The 26,720-nt window shown below is 34.4% G+C and overlaps 1 protein-coding gene across 8 annotated transcripts in view; it reads right to left on the bottom strand.

Moving 5' to 3' along the window:
• Nucleotides 1–26,720, bottom strand: part of KLHL5 (kelch like family member 5) — a 97,275-nt gene that overhangs the window by 69,669 nt on the left and 886 nt on the right. For 2 of the 8 annotated variants that reach the window (XM_077136621.1, XM_077136620.1), the window contains exons 2-4: nt 20,767–20,920; nt 19,403–19,581; nt 8,017–8,493 (exon numbers count right to left, since the gene is read on the bottom strand). The exons of 1 other annotated variant lie outside the window; for it this stretch is intronic. In XM_077136621.1, coding sequence (XP_076992736.1) covers nt 8,017–8,399 — 383 coding nt within the window. In that variant the 5' untranslated portion in view covers nt 8,400–8,493; nt 19,403–19,581; nt 20,767–20,920. Of the gene's footprint in view, nt 1–1,492; nt 1,786–3,069; nt 3,174–8,016; nt 8,915–12,244; nt 13,979–19,402; nt 19,582–20,766; nt 20,921–26,720 lie in introns of those variants that run through there. 5 more of the 8 variants (XM_077136622.1, XM_077136619.1, XM_077136618.1 and 2 more) reach the window with 5 other exon arrangements.

The raw sequence follows: 26,720 nt of genomic DNA, 5'->3' as shown, positions 1-26,720 counted from the left end.
TAACCTTGCTAAAACTGTGCTTCTTCAATGGCAAAGCAGATGTAATACATAGTACTTTCTTTTAGGAGGTCCCTCATGGTAGGATTATTAATTTAAAGAATGCATACATAGCCCTAGCACAGAGTAAGTACAGTATCAAGGAAAACTGCTGTTAGTAAAACCTCACTTTTCACTGTCCAACAGAAAAGCTTTTAATCTGTCATTTGTCTTTAGGTAATGTTTTTTGTTGGTTGTCTTATTAAAAACGATCTCCAGCATTATGAAATTTTATAATTAAATTTCATACTTCTTACTTTAAAAGGCTTTTAGTAAACCCAGTAAATGTCCTAACCTACAATACAAATATCTGGGAATAGGCCATTTCTGGGGCATTTAAAATGCGTTCTTTGTGAATTCTGCTTGATCTTTTACATAACACAGGGAATACATCTAACATCTCTAACTTTATTTATATGATATTACTATGATGGTAAATCGTATTTCAAAGAATTGCATGAGATCATTCAATTCATTTTTTATAACAGACTTTCACTGTAGTCAACTATATATGCTAAATATTCCCAGGCTTATTTATTCAATTCCTAGCTTATGCCTCTCTGCAGTGGGCAATGAATTTGTGGGTCAGAAAAATGCCTAAACATAGAAAAGAGGCAAGTATCAAATAGATCAAGTCACCAACTATTTTACGGAATAACTCACTATGTGTAACATTGTGCCAGTTGTTAGAAACTGTGCAGATGGAAAAAAAGATAAGATTGTGCAGTGAAGGCACCTGGAACTTGAAGAGTCAAGTTTCATAAACTGAAAAACACTATAAAGCAACCGGGACAGTGTTACAAACCATTTCAATTCCCCAGAATTCTCTCTGTTTAGCCTTCTCTCCCCACCCCCATCCCCTCTCTCTGTCTCTCTCTCTCTTTCACACACCCTATACACTCTATGACCAATATATCTTTTTATTATAAAATTAGATTTCTTCACTTTCAGCACCAGAATTTGCATTAGGCTTTCTTACTGGAGTAATTTTTCAAAAGAAGTTTAAAAAATCACTTTGTAAGAATTATACTGAACATGATTATGAGTAGAGAACAAAGCTGCATTGAAACTGTAAATAGCCTGTTTGGCTCACTCCCTAGGTAAATGATTTACTCCTAGCCGCCTGCCTCACAGCTTGTGGCACGCAGAATTCTTGCTTTAGCGTAAGTGCAAATGACTATATCATGAATCTTCTGGCATCTTTTACAAATATTCAAAACCACAAAAGGAAAACAAGAATGCAGACTGCTTGGTATAGGCTAGCAGTGTCTAAATATTTTGATGTATACCCTTTTCAGTATACTTTTAAGCATTTGCCCAAATATATATCTATCTATAATTTATAAAAGACATTCAGGCACCATTGAACAAATATCATTTACATATAAAACACATGCAAAAATAGAGATTTGAAGGATAAGATAAAATATAAATAGAAGTTTTAATATTTTATTACCATTATCCCAGTGGAATATCTTGTGCATCCCCAATTGAACTGTAACTGCTATTGGAATATAGAGAAGAGAAAGATTTATATTGGCTAGTGTTTGAAAAGACAATAAACAGCAGGCAAGATTTGAAATATGTCTGGGAGTTTAAATGGGTGAGGAAGAAGAGCAGGAAGGAAGTGGGGTAGACAAGAGGTAAGGGGAGGGCTAGACAGTTGTATAAAGGGAAATGACAAGAGCCAGGGAAAACAAATACCCTCACTCCTTTCCTCTTTAAGACTAATATTTTTCAGTTTGTGAATTTAAGTGGGTTTTTCCTGGTACAGTGGCCAGAATATCTGAGGCGAAGAGAGTTAAATGTTGATCAAATTTTCTTAAATAATAACCATTATGAAAGGGAGGGCCAATGGGCATTCTCATACAATGCAGCTGAGCATTAAAACAGCTGTAATCTGCCTGAAATGACTCTGAGAATACAAACTAAAGTCCTAAAAATATGTACCCCTTTGGAATTTTATCCAGGGGAAATAAACCATCTATAGGTACAGACTTCTAGCTGCAGGGAGAATTTATCACAGGCTGTTTCTAACAGGAAAAAAATGGAAATGATAAGGAGGAAGAGTGGGAGAAGGAGAAGAATATTGATTAAACAAAAGTTTGTTTATGCATAGAAGTATGATACAGCCATTTAAAAAGATATAGGAGAATATGTAATGACATGGAGAGCTGTTCCAGTGGACATTTATTGTATTGCCTATCTGGGATTCTGTTTTAGAGTAAAAGAACCCATTTCTATCCTTTGGAAAACCACCCATTCGCCACGTCAATCCAAGTGGCTTGGGTAGCATTGAATCTCCCCCAAGAGCAGAAGTGAACAAAGGACTGAGGCCTTGCCAGCAAAAGCACCACATTTTTTGACTGGTTCTGGGTGGGCACATAAACCAAATAAGGCCAATCAGAGCCACTTTGAACATGACTTTGGCACTCCTGAAAACAGTCACCCTCTTCCCATTGGGGTTGCTAAGAAGGTAAACTTGGACTTGCTAATGGCTTTTTTTGCTACCACACTGAGAGCCTGCTTAAGATAATGCCATCACAAAGGAAAGGAATTCAGAAAGGAAGAAAAATAGATTTCTGGTGTTATTTCAGTACGTGCATCCAGCCATATTTAAAGCTAGACTTTGCATGGACTTTTTATTTATGTTAACCAAAAATTTCCAATTTTTCTTAAGTCAATTTGAGTTGGTTTTCTGTCACTTGTAGTCATAAATCCTATTTTTAATATTCATAATATATTAGGGCAAAAAAGCAGGTTACAAAACATGATGTACAAGATTCAGATTTTTATTTTAAAAAACATATTTTATTATATACACATAGAATATATATTGGAAGGACACTCTCCTGATTAATAATTGTCATTATTTTGGAGTAGGTGAGTAATTAATGATTCTTATTTTTCCATTTCTGCTTTCTGTATTTTCCAACATCTCTTTGATAAAAACATATTATGTAATATGGAAAAATTAATTTTAAAAAATCAGATCCAAGAAACTCTGAAGAATTCCTTTTCAACTGTCTTCACCTCTTGCTCCCTGTTGATGGTATCCCAATCCATTTTCACTTCTACCACAATAAAGTTTGAGCCGGACACACTTCCAAGCTTCCAAGTAAGATGGGCAGATGACCGTGGATGAAGAGTTGGGACCAGGTCTAGAGTTTATAACCGTAACTCAGCCAGCTTGACATTCTCAAGTACCAGGCTAGGCCTTCTTGACCAAAAGAGGGAAGAGAGAAAAAAGATAAAGAAACAGTGGCTGAGAGATTTCAAATAGAATCAGGAAGTTATCCTGGAGGTTATTCTTATGCATTACATAGATATTCCTTTTTAGTTTATGGTATTTTGGAGTGGCTAGAAGGAAGCACCTGAAACTGTTGAACTGGGTTCCAGTAGACTTGATTCTTGAAGACAACTGTATAACGATAAAGCTTTCACAATGTGACTGTGTGATTGTGAAAACCTTGTGTCTGATGCTCTTTTTATACAAGGTAAGGACAAATGAGTAAAACAAAAAAGGATGAAAAATAAATAAATAATAGGGGAGATAAAGGATAAAAACTGGGTAGACTGAAATACTGTGCATTGAGAGGGAGAGGCATGGAGTATGGGATGAAGGAGGTTTTTTTTTTCTTTTTCTGGAGTGCTACAAATGTTTTTAAAATGATAATGGTGAAGGTGAAGAATACACAACTATGTGATGATATTGTAAGCCATTGATTGTATAATATGGTTGGACTATACATGTGTGGATATTTCTCAATAAAAATATTAAAAACAAAAACAAATACCAAAGAAGATCTGATAAGAATTGCCAGGACAGGTTAAATCTGAGAATGAGCTCAAGTTTGAGAAAAATGCAGTGGACAACAGAAGGAATTATTACCATTAAAAAAAAAAAAAAAACAGCGTAAGAAAACTGGGGAGAGAAGGTGAAACTGTTTAGAATGAATAATGAGCTGTGTGCTAATCCAAATAAAACTCTTGTGATTAAATAATAGTCCAGGGGTATGTAGGACAGTACAGTGATGAAGGTAAGAGCATGATATCTAGATCTTGTTTGGGTTCAAAATAGTTATTGCCAGGTGGTCAAGGTCATTATCAGTGATAAATCAGGTTGATAGTATATACTGTTTACATGATTTGATAAAAATGGTATTTTACCTCTCTGGTCTTTTTCTCAAAAACCCATAACCCCAGTCTAATCATGAGAAAAACATCAAACAATTCCCAATGGAGGAGCATCCTACAAAATGCCTGACTGGTACTCCCAAAACTTTTAAGGCCATCAAAAACAAAGAAAGTCTGAGAAACAGTCACAGCCAAGAAGAGCCTTGGAGGCATGATGATTAAATATTAATATGGTAAGCTTATAGGATCCTGGAACAGAAAAAGGACATTAGGTAGAAACCAAAGAAAACTGAATAAAAAGATGGACTTTAGTCAATAATAATGTAGCAATATTGGTTACTTAATTGTAACAAATTAATCATACTAATATAGTATGTTATTAGGGGACACTGACCATGGGGTATATGGAACTCTCTGTACTATCTTCACAATTTATCTGTAAATCTAATACTGTTCTAAAAAAATAGTTTATTTTAAAATTGCAGTTATTTCACTTCCCAGCTCTGGGAAGTTGCTGGGCAAGTTGGCTGGGCAAGTTGCTCAGCCTTTTTGTACCTCATTTGCCTCATCTATAAAATTAGAATCATAATAGTAGCAACCCAGCTCAAAAATGTGTTGTGAAAAATAAATAGTTAATATTTTAAAGTGCTTACAACAGGGTCTGGCAGTGCCCAGTAAGTATTAGCTATCATTATTTTTGAATATTTGTAAATTGCAGTAATATTTTATGCAAATTGACTCAAAAACTAGAAATAATTTGACATGTAAAATATATTCTAATTTTATACACAAAATGTGAAATAATGAAATCTCCAATTAAAAATATATTAAAAATTACATGATTTCAAAGCTGATAAGTTAAATCAAGTGTAAACTGTGTTTATATTATTGTCTCATGGTGAGCTACTTTAGCTAGCAAATTTGCTAACCTGGGTAAGAATTCCTCCTGAATAAAGATCTTGGAATGCATCAATCACATAAAAGGTATCCTCTCTGTTTCTTGGGGTTGAAAATTCCTCATAGTGTAGCAAAATAGTTTGTATTTTAATACCAAACTGATAACTTACATAGTTCCAGGGAGATAAGATAGTTAGGCAGGCTACATGAAGGAGATCTAAGTTAAAAGATAAAAAACTTAGATGGGTTGCAGACAAAATTATCAGAAGTCTAAGACTTAGACATTCCTTCTAGCTAGAATACAACTAATGAACATTTTACTAACACATGATGTCTCTTAACTCTGCTCTACATTGTCCAGATCCACTGTGAATGATGTGACTGAGTATGTAAAACCATTCAGCTGTCTTCCCCTTTTTCTAAAAATTCAAATTTCCATGTAAGTTGTAAGATTATATATTATGACTGCCTAAATAAGTAAATCTCAGGATATAGTATCTATTTTCTCATTGTATCTTAAATATTTTAAGATAAGAATCTATAGTGTCCACAAATGCTTACTATATATTTTATTATTTGTAGATATAAGAAGAAGAATTGTTCCCAAGTTATATACAAAATTTTGATGCATGCAAGTGTAACTTCTTTTGACTTTAACAGTGATAGGCTTTGATTGTCTACAGTAGAAGGGCAAACATGTAGAGACACTGCTCACTTAATCAAAAGCTGAGGGCAAATAAATGTATCCTTATGACAGGGATCAAAGACTAAGGGCAGAAAGATGGAAGGAAGATGTGAGAACTGGACATTTAATCTAGAAAAAATTAGTGATGTGTACACACAAATAACATTGCTAAAATCCAGAATGTTTTTTTCCTTTTTGCAATATGATGTTATGATAAAATTTTCAAATCATCAAGTATATGAAATTGCCTTGACATGTTTCCCCCCATATCTAAAATCAAAAACATTTTCTTTTAGTACATTTTCTTTTGAGGTGATATTTTAGGAATAGTTGGTCACTGCAGATGTGAACTGTGTACTCCCATCTTATTACTTACTTTTATCAACTTTCTTGACTAACATTTCAAAACAATTACATTTACTGTAGATTAAAATAAATCATTATCTTTCATAAATAAAAACGTCAATTTCATATTCTTGATGAATGCACATAACATCTTTCAGCCAAAAAAGGCAGTATTTTCTTCTCTCATAATGAATATCCCACTAAGATAGTATTTCAACATGGCTACTAAAGAATAATGGTACTTAATTTCAGTAATCATTAGCTATGCAAGTAACCTTTGTTGTAAGGAGGTAAATTATAGTGACCAGTGTGTATATAATCTCTCCAAGCAGTATATACATGTTAAGATTTTTATAACCTATGTTGGTAAATGAATTTAATATTTTGTCTTTTCTTATTTTGCTAAAATATTCTTGATACACTGTATTGATTTTCAAATAGAAGGATGATTACTCTTTGGTTTCCCACAAAACAGATAAACCATGAAGCTTTATTATATAAATTATTTTCTATGGCATCAAGTCTCCAAAGAAAATACAAAATAATGAAACACATTAACTTGACTGATCTTCCTATTAAACTTATTAGTTGTTCCTATTCCCTTAAGGCAAATGCCATCACAAACTAATTTTAAAAATTAAATTAAATACACTATTTACCTATTTAAAGATATATTCCTTTCTCCCTTACACAACTGATTACACATTGTCTATATTTATTATCATTCCAACATCATAGTTCAGAATTCCACGTTCTAAAGGTTAGGACAGAAGGCAGTAAATATTCCATGTAAGAGATACCTGAATACATGAACTCATTTAGTCTCAATCCCTTATGACGGCTATATTAATAATAAACAATTTACCAATTACAAGTATTAACAAAACCTGCAAAGACATTTAAAAAGAAAAAGAACCCAGTAATCAAACTAAACAAATAAGTTACTTATGCCTTTCATGATTTTAGAATTAAATATATTTGAGTGAAGATAAATCAGAAAGATAACTTTCATGCTCTGACTTGTTACATGATATATTATTGTAGTTTTAAACTGATTAATAAGAAAATTGATTTAAAAAATAAAGCCAGATTCCAAGGATGAAAATAAAGTCATTATGAAATTACCAATTTTTGCTCTATTTTCTCTCCTTTAACTTACTACCCTTCTTCTTGCCCTCTTTTCATGTGACCACATCTAGCTCCTCTATGGTCTCTTAAACAGTCTTGAAGAATTGTCCTTCATTTCCCTATACAGTTAGCACAAATTGTGAAAGTGAAGGTAATATGAATTAGAAGCTGTCATCTTTGAAAGAGGCGTGTTACTGTGTTCTCTGTATTAGTCTGGAGAGCCGCAACATAGACAGGACAAAGAGAAATAACCTTAAGAAAAATATCATTAACAACTACAGTGGCCAAAAAAAATTGACAACTACACTGTGCATCTCCTTGTAAAACCTTTCACTCTCATTAAAATTAAAAGATTCTACAATCTGTTGTAAACTAAAATATCATGTAAAATTTTATACTATAGAAATACCTTCTATAGCTTTGCTATAACCATAAAAGGCAAATGTATGAAGCAAACTGTAAGGAATGATGCATAAAATTGCTACTATAAAGTATTTTCAAAGCAGAGTCAGCTCTATAAATGGAACATAAGATATTTTCAAAATGAATGTTACCTGTTGTCTTTATAATTTTACAGGATTCTTATAAGACCATTTAAAAAATCCTAGCATACATATGACATGCCCTGCCAAGATGTGTGTGTGTGTGTATATATATACATATATATGTATGTATGTATTATATATACATATTCACAGGTCTTAAATAATAAACACTAAATTATTTTAAAACGTTATAGAAAATATCCCCACATACATCCCATTTCTAACGGTAAGAAAATAATCAACCTGCATGAACTGGAATCAGATTCATTTTCTTCTTCACTAGTGCCATCATCCACTTCTGGTCTATCCAGCCAATGTGCACTGCCACAATCTTCAGCTGTAAACTCAAATGCAGGGACTTCAGAGGTGGATGCCATTGGCCAAGAAGGTGAATTCTGAAAATCCAGTTGGCTGGACCTTCGGTAACCAATTGAAGCCAAAGGCAGTTGTAGGCTACATGGATCTAAAAACTTTCTCCCACCGTTTGCTCCAGTCTGTCCTCGATTCCAAAATTCTCCCTGCTGGCTGTCAACTGTAGAATTAGGAGATGATGCTTGATGGCCAAACCACCTCCATCTGATTTTCAAAATCTGCTTCACATCAAACTCTTTACGAGAACCAGACATCCTCAGAGAAACCAAATGATCGTCTAGGCAACGGGCAAAAAGCACTGCACACAGATTTGTGCATCCAACCAAGACAAGAGAAGTATATGCCCTGCTGTACACAATAAACAGATTTAAAGGAAAAATAAATCACATTTACATATATATCTACATTTACTTTTATACCAATATATCAGATCATAAAGAACAAAGGATAATGAATACAGATGAAACACGGTGGAACATTCCGTTCAATCAGAGCTAACTCTCATCCACCTATCCTGAAGCAGCTAGACCACTTTACACTGCTCTCCCTTCCCAACTGACCATTAGCGCTCACAAACACTGACAGCATTCATTAAAGTCCTTTCAAATGCAGAACACCACCCCCTTTTCTTACACAACAAATGACAGAGACAGAAAGCACTACCCTGAAGCAGTATCTCCGTCTCTATTGCTTACTTAACTATTAACTCTTTTATTGCTGAAATCAGAAATTTAATCTACAGCATTTCCCTTTGTACTTAAAACTAAAAGTCCTTATAATTTTATACTAAATTCCTAAATGAAATATCACAAAACAATAGTTTTAAGAAAGCATTTTTAAATTAGATACGTTATACTGATTTTCAAGGTGTACTCTTTGGATGCGGGTGGGTTGAGGAGGAAAAAGGAGTACAAAAGTGGGCCTCAGATTGTCACTTTCCACCTCTATTTTCTCCCTTCAATGAGAGAGAGTGTAATAATGTAGCAACATGTTGAATAAGATCTCATTTAAATAAAGAAGAATGAGTGGAAGAAAAAGTTTGAAAACTACAAAGGATCAAAATATGACAGTATCCACACTTTTTCAAATAAATAACTTGAAGCCAATATTGCCCTATAATTATAATTGAATCACTTCCATTTAATATAACACCCAAATTTCTAGGACATTACTTATAAGGTATAGTTCAAGAAAGCTTCCAAGGGATGGGATGGGACTATTTCTTGGGTCTATAAATATCCTAATGGTGCCCCCTGTTAACAAACAATGGTCTGAACATGTTATGGATAAAATGCAAACTAGTAATATAAATCAAAAATCCATCAAATGCAATCACATTTTGAAATACTGCATGGTTACTGTGAATAATGCATTCAACTAGGCCTTATGGGGGACACATCAAGGTCCCTAACCTTGAATGAAATAGTTAAGAAACAAAAATACTTGACAAGTTAAATATAAGAAACATTATATTGTTGCAATATTAAAATTTCATTTACAAATACAGAATTCAAGTTTGCAGGGTGCTCCATAACTAATATTATATCAAATAATTTCACTCAAAAGGCAATGCCTAAATCAACCGACCGTAAAAAAAAAAAAAAAAAAGATGCTTTGGGGCATACAAAAATCCTGTAAAGTGAATATTGCAACTTCATTTAGTTCTTTAGGAGAATTAAAATTTTAAAAGCAAGAATAAGAGGCATGAAAAGTTACATACATTTTGTGCTAAATACTCTGGTATAAACCATAAACTCTATCAGAGGGAAAAAGGTGATTTTAAGGTGGTATAGAATGGTGTGAGCCAGTTTTTTACGGAGAGGGCTTCTAAGAATTCTAATAATAAGCTGTTTAGGTAGAATGATACTAGATTTTAGAATAGAAAGGAACAAAGATATATAATAAAAACTTGAAGTGAGCATACTGACAAGGAAGGGGAGGGAAGAATCAGTTTGATTAGCAGGCTAGTCTTACCCAGTTAATTTTAAGGAGTAGTAAGAGATAAAGTTGGGTGGATACGATGAGATAAATGCCTAGAGCAAGAGCAAAGGGGTAAAGACTAGCAGGCAATATAAAGAAAACTGTTGAACAGGCCAATATTTCAGGAAATTAATTTGGCAATAATATGCAGGATACATATTAGAACGGACACTTTTCCCCTCTCCTCTCACTCCTGCAGGCTCTTATCAACACCCTTCAAACTCCATTCTACTATCCTACTTTATTTCTATTTTCTAACCTAGATGCATTACTTCATCAGTCAGGACAGAGTCTACATTCATGTTGACCCCTCTTCTTATAATGCTATTTGTGTCCCAGTTTCTCTGGTTATAAAATCCAGTCTTGAAGGTCTAACTCGGATACTACAACCCCTATAAAGCCTTCTCCAATTACGCTAGCCTGGTGACCTCAACAAGATAGCACGAACACTCCAATCCCCCTTCAGGATTTTGGGAATTGATGGGGAGGGGGCGGAGATCTTTACTTGTCGGAATGACTAGGGAGTGCTACAGGCATTGAATGGGTAGGGGCTAGGAATCATAAATTTCTGCACTGTGTGGTACTGTCCCTGCAGAAGCCCATGATTTTTTCATAATACTCTTCATTTGAGTAAGTATTCACTGAATACTTAAATGTAAAAGGCACCAGAGGGGATACAAAGAGGAATCACAAACAGATCTTGCCTTTAAAAAGTTTGAAACCTCCACACTGGCAGAGAAAGGGATAATTACATGCACATTGTACAAAAGAATAAATTTTACTAAATATATTTTTTTATAAACATAATTTTAAATAGTTCCAATAGCTAGAGGTGATTTTAATTGTTGTTTAGTTGATTGATTGAAGCCTGACTCAACATTTCTGAGATGCCAAACATTTCTGGATATAATATAGAAAAGAAATCTAAAGACTTAAGGAGATGTGAATGTTAAAATGTTAAGCCATGCTTGACTCCCAAGAGGACCTAAAGACCCTTTCATCAAGATGTTGAGATATACACTAAGGTACATCTCTTTATTGTTGTGGCTGTTCTGAGTAGATTGGCATTGTAGGTGGGAGATCAGCCATAGAAATAAGCTCCCTAATTTTAAAGGGATACCAGGATCTAGCAGCAATTAACCACCACTGACATGATCATGGGTTTAGTTTCCACAGTAGGCAAAGGGTCTCAGTGGCAGTCAAAATCATTTGACTTCCAAGGATCTCTTTGCTGATTCTGGGACACCTAGGACTGTAACAAATGGGCAGGCCACTAAGATCCCACTTGAAGGGTTTAGCCAAAAATCTGGAGGTTCCACAAGGAACAGCCATGACTTGAACCACTGCAGTAGTCATGGCTCCTCACCTAATTCTCAGCTCCAAGTGAGTAAACAGACCCAGGGCCCCCTGAATAAAGGGGAAGTACAGGTACCCCTGAGGAAGTCCTCTGTGATAACTATTACAGGTAAATATTTTATATTTTCACCTTAGCATTTCCTGAATTGATCAGAGTAACTGCACATTGGAAAAAGAAAACACTCAAACTTTTCAGATATTACTAGATACTGACTCTAACTAATACTAATTACTGGGGACCCAGAAAACTACTGTGGTACAGTAGTCAGTGCAAGGCTTATGAGAATTAGGCTTCAGCCCACTGGAGGGGGATGTGAATTCCAGGACTTAGCGCATATTTATTTCCCTTAGTTCCTGGGTATATAATTATAATAACAGACATACTCAGAAACTAGAAGAATATTCACATTTACTTCAAGTCTCATAAAATAATGACTTTATGGTAAGAAGGGATAGGTAGAAGTCTCTATAGCTGTTACTCCCTACCAAAATTGTAAACTGAAGCATATGCCACATCTCTGGGGAAAGCACAGAAATGAGCACCACCATCTAAGGCTCAAAAAATGTAGGGGTAGTGATTCTTATCTCTGTTTGATTTGACTGTTTAGCCTAAGAAAACAGGTAAGTGTTTGAAAATGAAAGTAAATTTTTATAAACTCAACCAAGTAATGACTCCAAATGCAGTTGTGTTTCCAGATATGTTCTTGTTTTTATAGCAAATCAATATAGCCCATGACACTTGATGCACACAGCTTTACTTTACCTGGCAGGGACAGCAGTTCCCCTTCAACATCTTGCCTCTGGTTCTGTGCTACAATTTAGCCCATAGAGGACCTTGATTGTCTCACCATATTAAGGTACATCACAGGTCTACTAAATTTGATGGCATCATATCAATACCTTGAGAGCAGATACTAGAAAGAAAATAGAGAAGTAGGATAGAGAATAATAAGGGAAGGAGGTGGCAAATGCGCCTTTTTAAGGAAGATCAGGGAGCTTATTTAAGGAGGTAACATTTAAGCCAAGGCCTAAAAGATGAGCAAGTGGTCATTCAAAAATCTAGAGAAAGAATCTTTCAGGTAAAAGTAATAACAAATAAAAATCTCTGAACAGGAAAGACCTAAGAGATTGTTGGTATGACTGGAAGACTGTGAGTGAGGGAAAGTATGACAGATTGAAAAGCACCAGGAGATACAGGAATTTATAGACAACAGTAAAAATTAAATCCTTAAACGTGTGTGTGTGTGCTGAGATGTTTTAATTCCAAGGTTTGTCTTTTATATTATTAAATGTGACTCTTTCAAAATAAACAGCTTGGGTTTTGACTTATAAATAAGACATGTTCATTACAGAAGAAAGAACAAGGGAGGGAGAAAAAAAAGTAAAAATTACCTGAAATTCCACCACCCGAGAAAACCACCATTAATATTTTGATGACCATCATTTCCTTAATCTCCCTAAACAAACAAACACACACACAAATACACATACATACATATATACAAACATACATATTAAAAAAAAAACTTTTATATCAGTGGACTTATATATGTTTTTATTCATTGATAATTTTTTTTGGTCAACTCTCTTCCACTCATTTTCCCTGGTTGACAACGTGATGTATATTCATCCACATCTTTCTCCATGTTCATAAAATTGTATATAGACTTAAGCACACATATATAAGAGGCATCATTATTGTTTTATAAAAGAGAGATCATATTGTATCAATTTTTTGGAATTCTGCTTTTCACATCTAATTATGTACATGGAAACATAAAGTAATCTTTTTAACAACCACATATTATTTTGTAATTATAAACCACAATTTATTCAACTAACTCCTTACTGATACGTTATTTGGGTTGATTTTGGGGTTTTGATTTAATGCTATTAAAATAATGCTGAAATAAACATCCTTGTAGGGCCATTACTGAATTTGTTCTCAGGAGTAGAATTGCAGGGTTGAAAGGTATGTTTATTTTTAATATGAATATACCTTCCTAAAATTTACATTTTCCAAAGTAAAGAGACTGTATTCTTGTCATCTATTTTTATAAGCTAGTCAACATTGAGTATTACAACTTTTTAAACTTTTTTTTAACATGAGTGGAAGAAAATGTACATTATCCAGATGGCCTGAATATACTTCCATAGGTTTATTGGCCAATTTGATTTCTAGTTTTCTGAACTACCTATTTATAACCTTGGTCTATTTTTCTATTGGGCTGCTTGTCTTTTCTTCATTGATTTATAAAAGCTCTTTGTTTACTGTAGACATTAACTTTTCTGTCTTATTTGTAAATAAGATTTCTAATGTATTTTCCTGATGAATAACAACTACAGCCTGCTCTTTCTAAAATTTCTTTGGATTTTTAAAATTGTGGTAATATGTACCATGAAAAATTTCCCATTTTGGCCACTTTTATGGGCACAATTCAGTGACATTTACTGCATTCACAATATTATATATACTACCATCACCACCACTCATTACCCAAATTTTTTCATTACCCCAAACAGAAACCCTGTATCCATTAAGCAATAATTCTCCATTCTCTCCTGTCCCCCTCTCCCAGCCCCTGGCAATCTATATTCTACTTTTTGTCTCTATGAATTTGTTTTTTCTAGATATTTCATACATGAAAACAATATCTGTCTTTTTGTGTCTGACTTATTTCATTCAACAGGATGCCTTCAAGGTTCATCCATGCTGTACATGCATTAGAACTTCATTTATCTTCATGGTTGAATAATACTCTATTGTATGTATATTATAACATTTTAAAAATTAAGTTTGCTATTCAATAGAAAACTGTGCAAATCAGAAGTCAACCACTCAATGAATTATCAACAGCATTTTAAACATAAACCATTCTTTTCCACTAAGTTATGATTTCTCAATGATATAACTTCCTATATTTATAGAGCTCAATTTAAGGATGCTAATTCTGTTTCACTATTTGTCAATTTACATGTATTGTAATTATGCCGTCTTAATTATAGTATCCTTATGTTTTAATATTTGTTAAACCACATTGTATCTTCACATCTCTTCTTTTTTATAATTTTATAGTTTATTTTAGATATATAATCTCTAAATGTACTTTAAAATATAATCATCCAATCTCCCCCTTAAACAAAAAGCCAACTATTGTGATTCAAATTGGATTTGTATTAAATTTGTATATTGATATTGAGATGATTGTCATTTTATGATATTAAGTTTTTACATCCAAGAATATATGCTTGCCAGTTTGTTCAGATCTTATGTTTATTGATAAGATTTTTTATCTTTCAACTTTAAGTCTTATGCCTTTTTCATCAATTTTTTTTTATCGAAGGTTCTTTTATCTTCTTTCCTTTTTTTGGTCATTGTTGTAAATTTAATATTTTTTCTAGTTTCATTTCCAAACTATTACTGCTACTATAATAAAGATATTAAAGATATTTATCTTATATATAGCCATTTTATCACACTTCCTCACTAGTTCAAATATTTTAAAAATTAGTGTTCAGTTTTTTACATTTGATCTTAGCCAAAAGGCCAAGTTATGAGTGTTCAGTTCTAGTTATATTAAGCTTGAGTCATTTAAGTGGAGAAGTCAAGCAGACAGGTGGATAAATCCTGAAGCTCAGATTCAAGTGCTAAGAAACTTTAATGTAGAAATCTAGTAATGGAGAATCAAGCAAAGGAGACTGAGAAGAGACAATGACGAGGAAAATCAGCAGAGAATGGTGTCAGGGAAGCCTTGAGATAAAGATGTTTTGAGGCAAAGGCACAGTCATTATGTCAAATAATAGGTCATGTACCATACGCAAAGAAAAATGCCAAATGGAGGTGGCAACATGGAAGTTTTACCACGTCAAATATATAGGAGCAGTTTCAGTAAAGGGTTGCGAATCACAGCTAGACTGCACTGAAGAGTTCATGGAAGATGAGACACAGGAGACAATGTATAGTCACCTCCTTCAAAAAGTTTTCTGCCAAATAGTGAAGCTGTAGAATGGAAATCCAGCAGTAGCTGGAGGAGCCAAAGGATCAAAGCAATGGGATTTTTTGCTTGTTTGTTTGTTGATATTTTAAAATATGGAAAATATTAGGGAACATAATGAGGATGATTGAGTAGGAAGAAGAGACTGATGATGGGGGAGGAGGGCTGCAAAAAGAGTGAAGATTTTGAGAAAAGGGAAGGGAATGGCATCTATGCACAGTGAGTGGACTGGCTAGTCAAAGGAGTGGTAACACTTCCTCTGTTATAAGATCTATAACTTTCTAAACACAATGATTATTTTAAAAGGAAGGAAAAGACATGCAATAAGCAGATTATTCAAGTTGAAAACCAAAATAGCCCTCTAAAAGGAGGCATGAAATAATGAGGGTTAAAGGAGAAACTGAAGAATTAAGAAAGAAAATGAATTAAAAATGATCTAGTTCTTTTAAAAGTTGCCAATATATTCTATTCTAGCAATCAAAGAAAAATTAGAATTTAGAAAGAATTTAAAATAAAGGATCAATATTGTTAGAAAATTTTTAAATGTCAATCAAATTGAATATTTCACAAGGGGAAATGCTGACAAACAGAAGGAATTTAACAAGCAAAGTTGAAAATACTACCAAACTCAAAATCCCATATAGTTAGATCTCTATTTAACAATTGTGTCTAAGATTAAATCTGTCCAAATTTAATGGATCTATTCCTATAGTTTTAAGTATATAGATTACTACAGTTTTAAGCTGCAGAAAACATACCAAGAACAAATTTTATTATGTTGACCCAGAAGCACTGGAATGTATCGATAGTCTTGGCTCTGAAACTAACTTGAGATGTGACTAAGTTAGTTCACTTGCCTAAGTTTTTTCTCAACTATAAATAACCATGCACCGCATTATTTCAAAGAATCCTCTAAAGTCTGATAATTATGGAATACTTTTAAACTTTGTCAAATTAGGTCTGCTATGAGAATACTTATTTTAAACTTTGAATACTAACATAATTCCATTAACAGCTTATATTTTAAAATGTATGGTGACAGAAAATATCTGTTAACATTTATCCAGACTAGAAAAGATATGGGATTTATCTACTTTTAACCTTGATTTAAATTGTGAAAAACATCAATTCTGTGCCTCTTCTCTAACCTTATAAAAAGTAAACACTGTAAATGTAAAAAGAACTATTTGTGCAAATTAAACAATATTTGTGCTGCTTGCAGAAGGGAATTCAAAGATAAAAAAACAGACTATAAGTCCTACCAGGGCAGGGACCACCATCTCCCTAGCAACTTGTTTAGGGAGTACACTCAAATAATTACTGAATTTAAGTCAACAAATAGATGAATGGCAGACATAGACCCTGACTTGAAAGACCATAAAATCCAGCAGAAGAAGGTCTTCAATAAAATTCTTACTGAATTATAAAGGCTTAAGTATATGATCTAATTTGGGAGAGAATAAGGTTCTTGAGTTGAGGGTTTAGAGGTACCCTTAAGAAGGCTAATTTAGCAATAGTGAATAATGGATTGGCGAGGAAAAGATACCATCAGTATGGAAACCAGTCAGAAAACTCTTTAAGGGAAGAGGTATAATCAATATGAACTGGGCTGGAAGCAACAAGATCTGAAGGGGGATGGAGGTTAAATTTAGTACAAGGACAGGGTTTATGGTTTGGCTGTGGCAAATAAGCAGGAAGAAGCCAAAGATGACAACTTTTTCAAATTTGGATGAGTGGGAGAATGAAAACATTAACATAAATAAGGAAGTTATAAGGATATAGTTTCAGGAGGATTGAGTGAAGCTTTAGACAAGTTTGGCTTTTATTATATATCTAGCAACCAAACAGCTAGGAATAGAGATCTACAGCCATATCTAGCTTCTATTTTAAATCAATCAGTTTAAGAAATCAGAAATTTAAAGTATGGATAGATGAACCCTGGGCTGTTAACATTAGTTATCCTTGTACCCTTTTCACTTATTACCACAAATCAAAATTTTGTTTGTAATTTAAAAAAACTTAAAGCATACTTTAAGATTTAAATAAAGGTTTCAAGCACAGTGTTAAATCGTTACCCTTGTTAAAAATAATTGGAAAATATTTCTGATTTTAACAGTAAATGAAAATTGAAAATAAATATCAAAATTTAAATTCTGCTGTAACAAGCTAAGAGATTTGTCTTTGTAAGCTATGACAGACCAAAAATTCAACAGTCAAGAACTCTTATGTACTCTTATAAACTCTTATGTACACTGAAAACTGAAGTTCAGTTCCATGGTAAAAACGATCTAAATTAATAAAAAAAATTTATTATTTTTTAAATTTCCTTTTGTAACCTAAAAAGCAGCAATATCACCTATATATCTTATATAGAAAAAAGTAAGCAGGGTAAATTTTAACCTCTAATTAAGTTCCCTGGCCATATGATCATATAGCATCCCAACAACTTGCTCAGATGTCTCAACATACTTTTCAAATTATATATTTAAAATCTGTGTTCTGTCCTGGAAATTCTGTGAAGGGTTACAAAAATGACTATGGCCTTTGAAGTACAGCATTTAATTTAAAGCATGATAAAGACATACAGCAGTATGCATTAGATACTAAGAAGACTGCAGACATCAAGCTGGAACTCTGAGTACAGTACAAGATCCCTTGTCAGATGAAACCTGCAGATGGTCCATGAAATGAAAAACCCAGTAATCACAAAAATATTTACATGTCCTTAAACATTTTCTTTTCACTTGAACACATAAATGTGCATTCGTTTACAAATTTTTTAAAACAGAGCTAATACTATATATTTGATATGGGTCCAAAAGTTCCATGCACTATAATTACTTTCCAGAAACCTACAACCTCCAGATGAGTTCCTAGGTGAGATAAGTCTGAAACCCAGGGAGGCAGGTTCTCCAGAACATCATCTAGTTACATTCCCCTATCCCATATTATTGACAGCCCTTTCCAACATGAAAAAGTTAGGATGAGCACAGCCCAAATACCTGTAAAGACTGGGAGAAAGGTCAAAGGTGAAGGAGGAGTTATAACAGAGAAGATAGAGTTTAACAAATGAGTATGACTGTTGAAACAATACAGTGATATTTCTTTTAGTCTTCAGTGTCTTGGAGCAGCTAGGAGCAAAAACGTAAAATTGTGGAACTATAACCCATACCAAACTCTGAAATCTATTCTACATTTAATTGTTGCAGTGTGCTTTGAAATTTATTGGTTTTTGAATATTTTTTATTTTCCATAATAAAAAATATATATATTTGATATGGATATATATATATATACTACTGAGTTTGGGCTTCTCTTTTGCATAGGCCACGCCTACAATGATTTATTATCAATGATTTCCAATTGTAGAAACTATAATTGGAGAGAATTCAAAAACACTTCTGAAGGAAGATGAATGCAGACTCCATTAGACCAGTGGTCTGTCTCCAATGAGATAAAAAGTTTGAGCCAAATGTAAATTAACACATTGCTTCCTTCATGGAGACAGTCTTACCATGAAAAAAAGTTAGCTGAATGAAACAGTGTACTTAGTCGTGTAGTTAATTTACAGTCCGGTGTGAGCTCCTTATTTCCTTAGGGACCACTAACAGGCTGCACAGCAGCAGCTTACCATAGACTTTGACACTCTGATAGGCACAGCTTTACTTTGATGACTTTTCTCCCAGTCTTTTATAGTTACCTGGTCTTCATCCAACTTGACAGAAAAGTTTTAAATAACTCAATGGTATTGAGACTTTACAAAAAACTCACCTTCACTTTCACAGAATATTTTTTACTCTCATTCAGTTTACATGTTTATTAGTATAAATTATATATACTATACTAAAGTATTACTATAACAAGGATAACTATTAAAAATAGGTTTGAAAACAAACGCGACAACTTATGGTAAGTGCCCGACTCACCAGGTCAGAATAGTAAGTATGCAGGTCTAAGATGGAACAGACTATTTAGCCATTAGCATTCAGCTGGACCTTGGGATCAGTAAGCATATTTTACAGGAAGAGAGTGCATTTGCTCAGAAGTAGTTGATCAAGAGTGCTTCTGCTGTCATTTTTCCACATTATCAGTTATAAATGGTAGCCTAAGTAATACAGCAGAAAAAGAGCCCAAATCAACAGTTAAGCCACTTCACCAGCTAGTGTATAATTTTGGGAAATCACTTTACCTCCTTGATCTTCAGGTTCCTCTTCAGTAAAATGGGATTTAATGAGAAAGGATCTAGATTTGTAACAGTAGCTACTATTTCCTAATTGCCTAAATGTGTATGATAATATGTGAATTACTAAATTAATGGGGCATTTAGAGTCACAAAAACTCTAGTAAACAGGGGGTCACTGCCCCCTTTACAGATGAGGCACTGAAGTGAGGTTTATTAATTTGACCTAATTCATATATATATCTGGTGAGTGGCAGTGTTCAATTTGAACCTAGATCTGACTCTAAAAACCATGTGCGTTCAAGTACTCCATGCTGCTTCCTGCTTTCAAAATACTCTCATTTGCTACTTACAGCTATCATGTGAGACAGGCAGAGTAGGTATTGCACCTATTTTATGGATGAGGAGGCAGAATCTGAGTATAGTTGACTTACATAAATTCAAATATAAAGGTGATAGTGTTAGAGCAATTTTTTACCAAAAAGATCTGCCCAAACTTAAAGTAAATAAGACACTAATAGAGAAAAAAAGGTGTATTTAAAGAACACATCACTCTGTATATAACAAAATATTGTTAAGGTCATCATAACAGCAATTAAATGCCAAAATGGCATTTAATTCACTTGGCTCCCCTCACCCCCATTTTCTGTCGCTACATTTTATAGGCAAAGCACTTACACCTCAAAAGTAGTTTTTCATCTCTCAACTATCATACCAGTATCTGGTAGTAAAGCAAACAACATTTTTAAAAGACAGCTAAATTATTATTATATGGTCTTTTCTTGAAAGATTATTTATAAAAGTTACCACAGTTGGTACTTGATAACTATAGCATGGTCATAACAAATACTTACTTTAAAAAATAGCCCTTTGACATGACAGCTAGTGAAAAAAAAAGACTTCCTTTCCACTCACTCCTTATATTATGTGAATATAAGTATATTATTTGTTGTGGCACAGGATGAAATCTGCAATATCATAAAGTTAATGGGAAACCACTGCTAAATTCCTGCTTGATCCGTAATGTTTGGCATGTGCTGAGACACCCAACTGACTTATGTGCCATAAAGAGTAACAATCTGGCTAACCATAATTTTGTCTTTTACTGACCTGAATCAAATTCAGTAAGTATTTCTGTCTTCCATGTAGCTTTATGGTGATGGAGATGAAAAGTGTAATCAATCAGTACTCTCTAGATACAAATATAATCAAGTTCCCTGGGTTCTCTGGGCACATAATGAGTCAATCACACATCAATTTGATTCTGCTGAGAAGCAATCAGATTTTACAAGTTAGATACTTGAATTAGAACAGTCTTCTTGGCTAGGAAAGGGTAGTAAAGGGCAATGTAAGCATTAAAGAGGAGAAAAAACGTGACGCACTCTTTCTCAACTACTCAAAATCAGAAATGGTTAATCATAACAAATGTAACTATACCATTAAAGAAACTCTCTGGTTTGCCCTAAAACTAGAATTAAAAAAAACAAAACAAAACAAAAGACCGTTCTAAAATTTAACTCTAGCAAAAATCCAAACAAGGCATGCCAGTGAATCAAATACAAATTGGTGGAAGTCAGTGTAGAATTTCTTAGTGTTTACTGGTACATTCAGTTAAATCCAATGTTCCGAGGAAGCAGTTCAGCGTAGCCCTCCCAGCCACCAATGGTGGGGGGGAGCGGAATTTAGAAGGACCAATTGGTTCAGGTCCCCGCAAAGGACCTTGCTGAACCTGTCCAGTAATTCTAAACCCCTGAAGAGCATGGAACCAAGTATTCCTTCTTCCTGCTTATCAGAGAAATATTTTCCCAAAGAAAGTGGAAATGAACCAACCAACCTTAAGTCTAAATTTCCTCTAATCCTCTCTCTCTCTGGCCAAAGTAAACTTTTAAAATGCAATTCTTGACCATATCATTCCTACTTGAAACTTTTGTTTTTTTGCTCTCAGTCACCTACAAGATAAATAAAAGCCATGTCTTTGGTTTTGTATGTAGTGTTTTTAAGGATCTAGTAGTACTTGCCTGCCTTTCCTGTCTCACCTTCCTTTCTAAACCTCTTTTATTTCAAACTTTATTCATCATAAAAAAGAGTTAAAACATACTACATCAAAACAAGCAAAATAAATATTACTGAATACTGTAATGAAATAAAAAGGACTATGAATGGCACTGTGGATAATAAAAGTGTGAGTAAAGGGTTAACAAAACCTTTTCCTTTTGCCAAAACCTATCATGGCAGAATGACAGAAGTCAGTATATCAACTGTTACTGTACAAACATTGCTTCTAGTAAAAATGATCCTCCTGACTAGTAAATTGCATATGGACTCAGAAGAAATAAAAATGAACTATAAATATCTGATAGGAAGCCATAGCTTTAACCTTCTGTGGGGCACCAAGCTTTTAAGCCAGGTGGCTCCTTCACCCACCTGATGGGAGTCTCTTCTTGTACTTGAGCTGTTAATTTGAGAGATGTATCCCACAGGGCTATATGAATTGCTTACATGGCCTGCTGCAAGGATCACTTCCACTGATGGAAAGTGTTTGATGCTGCCCTGCAGGCAAGCTGTGGTTTCAGTCTGATATCCTTCTGAGTAAACTAGCCTATGGTAGGTTTGAGTTTGAATGTTTAGTTGACCTTAAGGTGACCCCTTTGTGGGCATACCAATAAGAGTATAAGAACATCTTAGAATGACACTCCAGATCTTCTAAATCTGAACTCAAACTCCTTTCCCTTTTTCATCTGATCCTTTTGTCTAACATATATCCCTGATAAATCCCACTTGATCTCATACATAACTTTCAATCACCCTTCTCTGTTAGTTTTCATTTTGGGGGACAACCTCCTCCAAATGATAACATACTACTTCCCCATAGTTCACCCCTGCAGCCATCTGCTGAGATGAAGGTATGGATATTTTCCAACCAGGAGGGAGATATTCCATAGGTAAAGAATGCAGGAGAACTTTGCTAGAGAAGCTAAATATACACAGCTTACAGGAAAAGAGAAAAAAGGAGGGAAATTTACTGAGAATAAAAATAGGTTAAGGAGGTGAGAAGACATGGCAATAGTATGTTGAAGTGTAAAATGTCCAGAGACTGTCTAGGAGACCAATATGATGGTAGAAAAGAGTAGTGGAAAGTAGAATATAAAGTGCTCCCTTCTTCTTGCATTATTAGTTATGGGAAGAAACCAGGGAACCTTATAGTAGGATCAGGGACAGGTGACTTGTAAGAATTAGACTACCAGTAATCTGTCCTTGGGAGATGGAGAAGGGATGGGTGAAGGATTACAATGGAGTTGGCATTTGCCAGTGTTTGGGAAGAGGATATTGCTCCAAGTCAGCTCCACTTCTACCTTCTTATCCCGATTATCATAATAAGTCTCTCCCAATAGAATTTGTAAGCTGATGTTAATTGTGTAGCATAACTTTCAGGGGCATCTCAAGTTTCTTTAATTGCAAGCTATTAAAAAAAATTGTCTCCTTCTATACTACAAAGTTCACCTAGGTAACAAGGGGCCTTGCTAATTATCCTAATGTTATACTTTAGAAACAACACCATTATTGCCAAGCTTGATAGTGTATAATTTAAGAGCAAGCCAAAATGTGGCAGATAGAAAAATTTTGATCCACTGGGATTGCTAAAGGCTCTAGTTAGTTTTCTTTAAGTGTGTGAACTCTTGGGTTAGAACATTCATGTAACAGCAAAATAGAGAAAATTAGACAATTAAGAAAAAAAAGAATGAAGTAGATGTGCAGAGATACTGGTAAGGTATCATATAGTCCTAGCGGACAGAGAATAGCCCGTTTCTGATTTCCTATTACTGATGCCAAGCTTTGTGACATAAACTTACATTCTTCTTGCAACATAACACTCTCATTGCTTAAGCTAGTTTAAGTGGGTGTTTGTAACTTAACAAATAGCTCCTAAAACCAAAGGGGTGGGGGGTGTTCTAACAGTATATATATACAAAATTATGTAAACATAAACATAAAATTCTGCTATGTTGTTGCCTTAAACAGAACTCACTTATAGCTATTTTCTACTGGGACAGTAAACTCCCTGTTCATCTTTGTATCCTCATAGGACCTAATAGCGCTTTATACACATGATATTAACAAATGTTTGTTGAATGGAGACATAATTCAAAAAGAATGAAATCCACTTGGTCAAAATAGTAGATCTATTGAGTTTTCAAAAGCATTTCATTTCCAATTAATAAAAGATGTTCTTTCCAATACGCATTAGCATATTTCTATGATTAAACACACATGTACCTACACAAAGAAATGCTGTTTTCTATTTTCTAAATAGAAGACTGAAAACATAATTTGGATTTGAGGTATTCAGGTTTTGTGTTAACTCATGGGACTATGAAGACTGCTTAATGTAGTAGGCATTATGAATATTCAAACACTATTTCAGTTCTCTTCTTTCTGGGCACGTGATAGGGCTTCATTTCTCCACTCCCCTGAAGTTGTGTGTGGACAACTGACTTGTCTGGCCAATGAAATGGCAGTGGAAGTTACATGTGTCACTTGCAGGTAGATGCCTTTAATAGCCAATGTGCAATTTACCGCAACCCTTCTCCTGCTCTAACACTGGATGCATGTACTGAGATGGAATACCTAACAGCCTGGGGCTCTGAATGACTATCTAGAACAGAGAGCTCACCTCCCTGACCCTCAGTGGATCTGTAGCATGACTGGGAAGTAAACTTTTGTTGTTTTAAACCACTATGATGTGGGGGTCTTCTGTTACCACAGCCCAACCTACCCTGCCTGATTTGCTTAGAAAACCCCTTTCTCATGAAAGAAGACATTGAATAGCTCTGGCCCTCAGTGGATCTGCAGAATAACATTTTGTACAGCACACCATGGTTTACGGAGTACTTTCATAAAGATGTGCCCCTGATTATCCATGATAATGGATAATGTATCCATTATACTGGAACTAATGTAACCATTATACAGGGATTTTGGACAAATCTTTCATTCTCTCCACTCTCACAACTGGCTATCTAAACTCAGGATATCCAAATACATTTGGATAAGGTGATATTCTTTACCCTCCAAATTCTTGCCATGAGCACTCAGGAATCGAACCAATTTAGACAGTGAAGGATTCTGGATATGTTGTTTCATTTGCACTCTCCTAGCTCTATAGATTACCCATCATCACTCAGTAGATTCTCAACATCTATTCCATAAATTAATTGTATGCTGGCATCACTCTAATGAGGAGATTCAGAGAGGTTCATTAACTTGCTGGAGATAACCCTGCACATCAGTGCACAATCCTAAATTTTCTGGCTCCAAATCCCTTGCTCTGGCCACTGTGTACCACACTCTCTCTAAAGCCTCTTATAGCTACAGAATTTGATTTGATATGATTTGATAGTAAATTAATAATATAAATGATGTCTGTGATAAAAAGAACATGTTAATCACATATTTACATCTGATAATAAAAGTCATTCTTCAAGGACTTCTACTTGCCTAAACCTAGTCTAATTCAAGACACAGCATACCCTGAAGTACAGAACAGGGAGCTGTTGAGATCATTTGGTCCAAAATTACAACTTGTAGTCAAGCAATGAGGACCTGTATAAGAATTCAGGGGGAAAGTAGCCTTTCTTTTGATATACCCTATATTAAAACCCCAACTTTTAGATAGCTTCACTTTGGCCTTTACCAAATTGGCTACCCTCAAATTCTACACTCTTCACTTTTTATAAAACCTCATTTGTGAGAAATACTCATTAAGAATTGCCTGAAGGATAGGCAATCAATCCATTCCTGTAAGTTCAATGAATCTCAATTTGTACTCTGGGGTCAAATAATTTGGAAAAGGTCACAAAATATATGTCCCTTTAAAAGAGTAAACGTGAACATCACTATATTAAATAAACTTCCAAGAAATTCTATAGGAAAAAACTATTGAAATATGTCTAACCCAGCTATCTCAAACTTATGTGAGCCAGAATTCTTTTCAAGAAATAAACTAATTTTTCATTCCTTAGAACACAGTTTGGAAAAGACTGTTCCAGGTAATTCTAAATGTTATGAATGGATCAAGTCTGAGAACTTATCTTTAGAGTTTTATTATCGTTTGGTATTGAGAGACAGTTGTCTGAAACTCATTTCTGCAGGAATATTTTAAAGATGTTGTCATAGGGCCCCATGAGAAAATATTCCTCACAGGCCTCATTATCAGAAAATGCTCTGCTTTGCCAGAAGAACTTGGAATTAGAAACACTGAAACTGTGTGTGTGTGTGTGTGTGTGTGTGTGTGTGTGTGTGTGTGTGTGTGTGTGTGTGTGTCCCTTTGGAAGCCGAGAGTGAAAACTGTGACTCACCCCTAATACAGGATCTTATAGTATGTGCTTGGCATCATCTTTCCCCTTGGCTTTCTTCCCTTACTTTTTTCCTGCTTTGCCCCAATTTGTCATTTACTTTTGTACTATTTGGACACTAAGCTGCCTCAAATCATTTTTGGAACTATGTTGTATAGTCAATCCCCTTACAAGTTCAGATTGATTTCTTCCTCCCTGACCTATCACCCCCCAAATCAATGTATTCACACCTGGGTAAAAGTATTCACGTAAATCATGACAAGCCAGTAGAACATAAACATTCACAATGCAGTCAAACCCACAGAGGCTTAAAACCAGAAAAATATTGTTCTTTTCTTGGTCTAATAGCCAAAATGACTTATTAAACTGTTTTCTAAGAAGTAGAATTAACATTTATTGGACATCTATTAACTGCTAGGCACTTGACATGTAGCAGTTCCATTTTTTAAAGAAAGCAGAAATGGCATTTGCATATAAATAATTTCTTGAAGGATGCAGAAGAAACTGATTCGTGATTGGGAGTTCCGGGGCAGATGGGGACAGAGACTTTTGTAAGGCTTTTGTTACTTTTCGGATGTTGTGCACATACTAACTATTCAAAACTATTTTAAAAAATCAAATGAAGCGCTAATAAAGATGGGGTTAATTCTTTGACACAGCAAACTTTCTTTCAGCTTCCAGTCCCAGGGTATGCACTGAAATACCTAAATG

Source organism: Tamandua tetradactyla, chromosome 19, assembly GCF_023851605.1.
Source record: "Tamandua tetradactyla isolate mTamTet1 chromosome 19, mTamTet1.pri, whole genome shotgun sequence".
NCBI classification, from domain to species: Eukaryota; Metazoa; Chordata; class Mammalia; order Pilosa; family Myrmecophagidae; genus Tamandua; species Tamandua tetradactyla.
The sequence above is the reverse complement of the archived record's forward strand: the minus strand, read 5'-3'. Positions and strand labels throughout refer to the sequence as shown.